At 36.4% G+C, this 9,180-nt stretch overlaps 1 protein-coding gene across 1 annotated transcript; it reads left to right on the top strand.

Annotated features, from left to right (window-relative positions):
- Positions 1 to 206: 206 nt before the first annotated feature.
- LOC139843699 (dihydroorotate dehydrogenase (quinone), mitochondrial) lies at positions 207 to 7,565 on the top strand. The gene is made up of 11 exons (XM_071833840.1): positions 207 to 476; positions 857 to 939; positions 3,973 to 4,296; positions 4,857 to 5,112; positions 5,190 to 5,270; positions 5,400 to 5,507; positions 5,590 to 5,619; positions 5,700 to 5,837; positions 6,268 to 6,305; positions 6,403 to 6,502; positions 7,201 to 7,565. Exons 1-11 carry the CDS (start codon positions 324 to 326, stop codon positions 7,273 to 7,275), a joined length of 1,386 nt encoding a protein of 461 aa, XP_071689941.1. The 5' UTR covers positions 207 to 323; the 3' UTR covers positions 7,276 to 7,565.
- The last annotated feature ends 1,615 nt before the right edge of the window (positions 7,566 to 9,180 follow it).

Below are 9,180 nucleotides of genomic sequence, written 5' to 3'. Positions count from 1 at the left end.
TGTACTACTCACTCCCCAAATCAAAAGGGTACTTCACAGTTCACAACAAGGGTTTCATGAACCAAACACGCAATAAGCCGACAGACATATCATCATACGTTCAAAAATATTAGCGTACAATTTCTTCCAATTTCTTTTCTTCTCCCACAAACAAACCATAAAACTCATTCATTCCATTAATTTCGTACCAATTTTGATCACTTTCTTTCTACGCATAACAAACTACTGACCTAAGTCTGTGAAATTTTAAAACCCAATTCAATTCATAAACCTGAACACCCAAAAATCTCATCTTTCTAACTGATTTTGATAAAAGAAGAAGAATGTCAGCTAGGATTGTGTCAAGATTTATGAAAGAATGTTTAACAAAGAGGATGAAATCAATGGCGGTTTCTGCTGCTACTCCCAGAAATTATTCTTCATCTTCTGCTGCTGCTGCTTCTGTTAAACCTAATATTCCTAATTCTTCTAAAAAGGTGACCTTTTCTATTACTATTTACTATGCGTGTTTAATTAACCTCAAAGTACTAATTATTTGGAACGAAAGTTAGTAATTTGTTAATACTTGCGGTTAAAGTGCAGGAAGTATTTTTGTGTTGAATTTTTTTTTTAACACTTTACACTAAATTTAAAAAAGAAATGAATAAAATTGGTGTATCAGTGTGGGAAAATGATGAATTTATTCAAAAGAAATGCTGCGTAATGTATAAAGAAAGTATCAGGAAATAAAAAGTGTGAAATTTACTTTCTTGACTTTTGTTATTTTTCGATTTTATTGTAGTAGAACCATAACTTGAATACATATGTATGCATATATGAAGTTGAAACTGAGTAGTGGTTTAAATTTATAATGTAGGGAAGATTACTAACAGGAGGCACTATTGGATTGGTTATAGCTGGGGGAGCTTATGCGAGCACTGTAGATGAAGCGACATTCAGGTAGTATTTGATTTTGAATCGTAGTTATTTTGATATTGAATTTATATTTATATATAGATAGATATTTAGATTAATTTCTATGTACAATTTATTAGGTTGTGTTGTGTCAGCTAAAGAAGATGATTACGTGTTGTGTTGTGTTGTGTTGTGTTTTGTATGGCAGTTATGCTTTATGTGATGATAAATGATATAGGTTGTCTATTTGAGTGAAGTTATCAATGAAGAGGTAGTTATAGTGTTAGGTTTAATTAAGTTAGAAAATAGGTTTTACATATTATTGTGTATAAAACCTTCCAAATTTGGATATCTCAGTCAGGTCATTATGAAACAAAGTAATTCGAGGATCATACTACTGTTTTGATTTTGAGTTAGTTTATGTAGAATATGCTTTAGTGATGCTAAAAGCTGGTATCTGATAAGACCAATTGCAGGATCATGCAAAGTTTTTAATATGTAAATAAGTGGAGTCCTTTTTCTGTCTACATTACACAAAATGCAAAAAAATATCCTTTCCAACTTGTAAGTGTTTATCTGTTCAAACACTAAGCGGCGACCAACATACTTATTTTCATGTGTTTATTCCTTTTTAAAGTAGATAAGCAGTTTGCAGAAGAGTCTCGGGATTTTTGCAATAAAAATGAGCAATAAGCACTTAAATAAGTAAATCTTAACTGCCCCCTTTTTAAACTTCTTATTCACTCTTATTATGTTTGTTAATGTCTTATTGCAAACGTATGATATAACATTTAAATAATACTAACATTTCAAAGTAACGAATCACTTTTCATTACTAAGAGTTGAAATTATATCATCATAGACACAGTTATATATCAACGTTGAAATATCATGTAACCTTCAACTTCCCAAACTAAAATGTGTAGAAACTTGTGTATACTTGTGAAAGAAGCAATATCTACAATGAGTACAAAAACAATATTTAAGCTTATTAGAACGTGAAGAACAGCTCAACTGACTCTAGGCATGACACGGTATGTGCATCTAACATCTATTCATGTTTTACTATCAGCAGAAAGGTGCTCTGTATGGTGGAGTTTTGGGCAAACCTTTCTTCTGTTGATAACTTATTGCGAAAACATAAAATAAAATTGTGGAATATATAACTAATGAAAGCTATTGGTGGTTAGTTTTTGCTGTTAGACCTTGGAAACAACTTGCATTATTTCTGTTCGGCTTGGGATGCTGAATTAATTAATTTGTTTCCTAAATGCTGGATTGAAGGTGAAAGCGGGAAAAGACGATGAAAACTAACAAGAATTAAAATTCAGTATGAAAAATGCAATAAATTTGATGAGGAATTTGAACCACCCGCATACAAATTTACCACAAAGATCCTGCCGGACACTCATATCAGACCAGCCATGTTGTACGGATGTGAGTGTTGGTCAATGACGAAGGCCCAAGAGAGGAGGATGGAGGTGGCAGAAATGAGGATGCTTAGGTGGATGTGTGGTAAGACTATGCTAGATATGATACCAAATGGAGTTTTTGGGGAAAACTTAGAAGTTGGAAACATCATCAACAAGTTGAGGGAGGGACGACTTAGATGGTTTGGGCATGTTATAAAGCGCCCACTTTTAGCCCCGGTTAGGAGAGGTGAGACCCTCATTGTTGGCGGCATAAGAAGAAGGGATAGACCTAGACGTAGGTTGGAGGATAGATTGAAGCATGACATGAAAGAGCTTCTACTGATGGAGGACATGACTTCTGATAGGAACCTATGGAGGAGTAGAATTAGAATTATTAAGTAAGATATTTATATATTTTTAGGCATATTAGAACTAGAATATAGGCGTAATATCCATACATATTTTTATGTTTACATGTCTATTTTAATAAAGTGTAGTATATATTTATTTTACAATTATATATATAACTATAACTATATATTCTATAGCAACACTATATATATCCCTCTACATGGTATTTGATTTTACCTGTATAGTTGCACACATGCAATATACTCTTTATATATCCCCGTCATATTTACAGGTTATTCGAGGGTCTGTATATGTATCTATGTATACATGTATATGCCTCTGTATCTACGTATATGTATTTTGCTGATATATATGTACCTATGTATATGTATGTGTGTATATATATACATAGGTATATGTGTGTGTGTGTGTGCGCGCGCGTGGTATATATATATTGCTTGTTTGTATGCCTATTAGAAATTACATGTCTTTGCGCACTATATTATGCATGCCATATGTCATATTGCTGTGCATTACCTGCTATATTTGTCGTCATTTTTTATGGCTACTTTTGTATGGTCGCATCTGCCTAGACGTACATAACTCTTCCAAGTATGTATCATTTGCCGTCCCTATTTCGTTTTTATGAGCATTTCTATTATTTCTATTCTTTATTGGCCGGAGTTCCTTTAGGAAGCAATCTCTATGCTCTCGAGTCGAGTAGAGGGAGTGACGACCTTATCTAGTCCAGGGTTCTATACCTAGTGGCTTCCTTCTAATTTAGGGTACAAGGAATGATTGTCTACACCCCCACCTCCCCCATACCCCACATTCGTGGGATTGGGTATTGTTGTTGTTGTTAAACTAATAGTCGTCACACGTACCTTATGTGTTCTTGGAGTCGCTGAGGTGTTGGATGGATTATCTACAGATTCACATATGATAATTTTGAAAAATATATAAAGAATGTGAATTTACCATGAAATTTATCACAAATATACAATGGGACAGGCATTATATTATGTCTTTGGTTTGTGGTATTTACTCGTTTCGTTTGATTTTTATGATCATAAGAGTTTTTTTAAAACTGCTATTATTATTATTATTTTTTAATTTGAGTTCCCTTTCAGTCGCCCACTGCTTTTTATTATAATAATCAAGTTTTTTATGGTACTCAACAAAAATGTGTTTGGATCATGAAACCTCAAGAAATAACCATCTGTGATTTATATAGTGTATACATACCGTGGTTTATGCTTACCCGGGTTATTATGCTTTTGATTAGTAGTTACATGACTAAGAGATTTTTCTGCAGTGGCTGGCTATTTAATGCAACAAAAGTTGTAAATCCGTTATTTGCGTTGCTGGATCCCGAGGTTGCTCATCGTCTAGCTGTCTCTGCTGCAGCCCGTGGGTGGGTCCCTAGAGAAAAGAGGCCAGATCAACCTATTCTCGGACTCGAAGTTTGGGGTAGGAGGTTTTCTAACCCAATTGGGCTCTCTGCTGGGTTTGATAAAAACGCGGAAGCCGTTGAAGGCTTACTTGGATTAGGGTTCGGTTTCGTCGAAGTTGGATCCGTAACTCCTATTCCACAAGAAGGCAATCCAAAGCCCCGTATATTCAGATTACGGGAACAAGGGTAATCATCACATGTTTTCTATAAATGTGAAATTCTGTTGATAGCAAGGTTGCAAAAATCCCTAATTGGGAAGTAATTGGCTGGGAGGTTGGATCGAGTAATCAGTCAAATTGGGGATTAAATGGATGTTGACTATGTTTGACGTTGACCAATTTTGACCGTTTAATCTCTATTTTGACCGACTAATTCCGCGTAATCTGATTATTAATGACTGATTAATGGTGGCCCATGAATCGGATGTTGACTAAGGTTGACTTTCACTGATTTTGACCGTTTAATCCCTATTTTGACCGATTAATTCCGAGTAATCTTATTAATCACTGATTTATGGTGACTGATTAGTCGGATGTTGAACGAGTAATCCCCGTTGACCGAGGTTTGACCGATTTTGATGATCGGACCTCTCCAAAACCGAGTAGTCGCCAATCACTCCCCGAGTAATTCCGAGTATTACAACATTGGTCGATAGTAATTTCTAGATTAAATTAACTTTGTGTCTTTATTCACGTGAGTTCTGTTTCTAGTTTATAATTAGTCACCATGTTTTGTTTTGTGAACAGTGCCATAATAAACAGGTTCGGGTTTAATAGTGAAGGAATAGTTGCCGTTGCAAAACGACTGGGTGCCCAACATGGAAAACGAAAACTGGACGAAACATCGAGCACATCAACTTCTTCAGGTGACGAAGTCAAACACGGTGGGAAAGCGGGTCCCGGAATTCTCGGGGTTAACATTGGAAAGAACAAAACGAGCGAAGATGCTGCTGCAGATTATGTACAAGGCGTACATACATTATCCCAGTATGCCGACTACTTGGTACCTTCCACTTGCAATTATTTGACTTGTGATATTTATAACCTCAATCGTACTTAATTTATGTATTCATGTTATAGGTAATTAATGTATCTTCGCCAAATACCCCTGGACTTCGCCAACTTCAAGGAAGAAAACAGTTAAAGGACCTTGTTAAAAAGGTTTGAATTAAACCTTTTTTTTTTTTTTTTTAATTCTGATTATTATGAAATTACGATTATGAAATTACGAATATGAAATGAGAGATAAAGGGTATATAGGCGTAAAAAAATATATATCTATCTTTGAAGGTTCAAGCAGCTCGTGATGAAATGCAATGGGGTGAAGAGGGCCCCCCTCCTTTGCTGGTCAAAATTGCTCCTGATTTGTCAAAACAAGATCTTGAAGATATTGCAGCGGTATTTATTTATTTATATTTGTAATATTATACCTACCCTTTCAAAAATTAGGGTTCTTACATGTTCCACTTTTTTACTGTAGGTTGCTCTTGCTCTCCGGCTGGACGGTCTGGTGTGTTTTTGGCTTAAGCTCGTTGATGATTTAGACGAAAACAATGAATTTTGATGATGTTTTAATTTTTTGGTTTGTAGATTATATCAAATACAACCATTTCAAGGCCAGAAGTGGTGCAGAGCAATCCCGTATCAAAGGAAATTGGCGGACTTAGTGGGAAGCCACTTTTCGGTTTGTCAACCAACATCCTAAAGGACATGTATATTTTGACAAAGGTACAATGTGCTTGCTATACTTGTAAAGATTATCCATTGCTTTTATTTCTAATTAGTCTTTGTATGTGAGTTTTATGACTACTATATTAAAATTGTTGCATCTTAGGCTCTTAGCTTACAGTGGTCATTAGGTTAACAGGGTCAAAATATAGTGTTAACATTTAATCATAAAGACCAATTCTTAGACTACTACAAGAGATATGATCAGCTCACTTTATTTAATTTTATCTAATAAAAGGGTAACTTATTAACACATTAAGACTAATATGATTTTATGTTATATATATTATTTCCAAAAAAATTTCCGTAGTTTTTTTTTTTTTTTTTTTTCCTTTTTCCACTGACTTGTGCATGCTGCTTCTTAAAATATAACCATGCATGGTTATTTGTTTTATTAAATCTGTCTGATTATTTATTTCCCGTCTTTTAGGGAAGAATTCCTTTGATTGGCTGTGGAGGTGTGAGCAGGTTGGTGCTGTTTTGCATCTTGTTACTGTTAATGAGCACTAATTGTAGTTTTATAATTTTCTAAATGACATATTTACGAAATGTTTGTTCGATTTAGTGGCGAGGATGCTTACAAGAAAATAAGAGCAGGAGCAACTCTTGTGCAGCTCTATACAGCTTTTGCTTATGGTGGGCCAGCCCTTATACCTCAAATAAAGGTATGATAATGCTTGTGTGTGTTCGCGCGCACGCTTATACTTCCAAATTCTTAATTTCGGAAACCCTCTTTTATTTTCCACAATTTAGAATAGGGTTAAAGCCATAAATAGGCCATATACTTTTAGTTTTGTCCCAATGTAGGCTATATACCTCAAAATATACCAATGTAGGTTATATACTCTTAAAAGTTGATGTACACAAATTTAACAAGTTACCTGCTGAACCGGTAAAGTTAATTATTTAACATTTTTTTTGCATTTTATATGGCTACAAATAGGTCATATACTTTCAGTTTTGTTTCGATGTAGGCTATATACTTTCAGTTTTGTTCCGATGTAGGCTATATACTTTCAGTTTTGTCCCAATGTATCACCAACGTCATTCTCCACGTAGGATGGCACGTCATCGTTTAGTTGTTTATCCGGTTAATAAGTTTTGTCCGTTCATATTATTACATTTTATGAAAGTATATAGCCTACATTGGTATTTTTCGGGGTATATAGCCTACATTGAGACAACAATGAAAGTATATCGCCTATTTATGGCTTTAACCCTTTAGAATATATACACCTTGTCTGTTTGATATGATTTTTCTATTTGGTCATATTTTCTATCTGATATGTCCATGTCATCTTAATTAATTAGATTGGTTAACTAAATGATAACGATAATTTAATTGGACTTTTAAATTTTACAGGCTGAACTTGCTGAATGCTTAGAAAGGGACGGTTTCAAGTCCATTAATGAGGCAGTTGGTGCAGACTGCAGATAAGTTTGCCGGTTTATCTTATTCTTTTTGATGGTTTTGTAAAGATAAGTGACTTAGACAGCGTGTCTTCATAATCATATTTTCAACTTCTTAAGCTTTAGAATTTTTTTTGCCCTCATTTTTCGGTTTATTTTATGAGCAGTAATGCTGATATTTGAGATTTGTTAGATGAAGTAAGTTCACAATTTTGATAATTGACTGATTCGCATACTATTTGTTAATAATTTTGTATCACGCTACTACTCCAGCTCATAAACGGGGGAGAATGATATATATATTGCATTTTAAGCTGTTGAGAATTTGGGTCGAGAATTACTTGTATTATTTATTTATACTTTTATTTCAACTTATTATTACTGTTTTCTATTGTTTGAGAAAGTCATAAACAGGTAAAACCGTCTGCACAGTATCGTTCTTTATCAGTTTTTACTCTGTTTTAATATGGTTGTACATAGCAGTATATTTACCTACAACTTGACCTGGTTGTGATTTGTATTTGGTAAGCTCAAATGTCTACAACTGAAGGAAGTACCAATGATGAGTGTGGTTTCATGTCTGAAACACTTATGTATAAATCAACATGTCAGGTGATTGTCTATTTTTTTTATAATTTTTAAAGGCAATACTTCAAAATTGTAGGCTACAGGGATTGAACGTGAGTCTTAATGACGTACGTCCCGCCATGGCCGTCACGTGCGACGCATGGCGTATCTCCTAGCTGGACACTTGGCTTCGGCTCCTGCCTAGATTACTGCTAAGTCAACCTTGTTCTCAAGCCACGATTATTCCTACGCTACGCCACCCGTAGCGTACCGGTAGTCATTTGACTTGGTTTACCCGGCTGCTTGTCCGTCCGACAAATTAGGAGAACGTGGATTAGGTAGTGGGCATGATTAGAGGATTTCAGGAGTAGTAATCGTGGGTTAGTGGGCTAATGGTGGTTATCCTTGGTAACCGTCATCTTATGCCTATAAATGCCACTCATAATCACACATTTAAAGGACAATCAACAAATACTTACCATCGCTGATCACTCTTCTAAGCTCACCTTGGAGGCTCAGCAAAAGTCAACTACCACAACACCCCTCATACCCATCACGTTAACCAGAGGAATCCCTTCCGAAGGTTAGTCACTATACATTTTTGCACTCAGGTCAATTTTGGCTTGATCATTTGGCGCCATCCGTGGGACCGTTTGATCAACATCTTAGCACAAGATGACAGGCGTTTCCAATCCATCAACTGTCAACTCTGGCAAAGAACCGTATGACCCTTTCAAGCCTAATGACGACAACGCTCATGAAACCCCTAACGAAACTATCAAAGGCGTCAGACTGCAGTTTGATGCAGATGGGGATGAATCTGAGCAACGAGACACGGAGGAGACAGAGACCCAAGAGGGCCACGTTAGTCAACTCAAGCCCATCGACGGCGAGGAAGCCATACGCTTCCTGGCCAAGGGAGGTTTTGTCTTACCTTCGCTCATGACTAAAGGAGGCGAGAAGCCTACTGTCATGTCAAAAGCTCCAACCCGGGGCACAACGCGCTCACTGTCTGACACTGGCAAGAGTTCTGGCAAAACCCGAGAGGAGGCGCGAAAGGACTTGATTGAGAACTTGATTCTAGCCGCACCAGAGTCTATGAGTGCTCAGGTCGAACAGACTGGCGTAGCGGACATGTTGAACAACTGGTACGCTATGATGGGAGAAAACGTCAAATGGACGTTTGAAGTTTCCGCGACGTCATAGAAGTTCACTCGGGAGATAGCCACTCATCCATTGCCTGCGGTCCTCACTACTCCCCTCGCGCTAGGGATGTATGACGGCAGTACGGATCCAAAAGATTTCCTGCAAAAATTTGAACATGCTGTCAAGACGCAGCACTCGGATAACCCCACGACGTGCCACA

This window comes from Rutidosis leptorrhynchoides, chromosome 4, assembly GCF_046630445.1.
Source record: "Rutidosis leptorrhynchoides isolate AG116_Rl617_1_P2 chromosome 4, CSIRO_AGI_Rlap_v1, whole genome shotgun sequence".
NCBI lineage: Eukaryota > Viridiplantae > Streptophyta > Magnoliopsida > Asterales > Asteraceae > Rutidosis > Rutidosis leptorrhynchoides.
Note: the sequence above shows the minus strand (reverse complement) of the source record. Positions and strands in the feature narration are given on the sequence as shown.

Coding starts and splice junctions, on each gene's coding strand:
- LOC139843699 (XM_071833840.1), top strand. CDS start 324: ATGTCAGCTAGGATTGTGTCAAGATTTATGAAAGAATGTTTAACAAAG. Junction 5,271..5,399: donor TAAAGGACCTTGTTAAAAAG/GTTTGAATTAAA, acceptor CTATCTTTGAAG/GTTCAAGCAGCTCGTGATGA. Junction 6,503..7,200: donor CCCTTATACCTCAAATAAAG/GTATGATAATGC, acceptor TAAATTTTACAG/GCTGAACTTGCTGAATGCTT.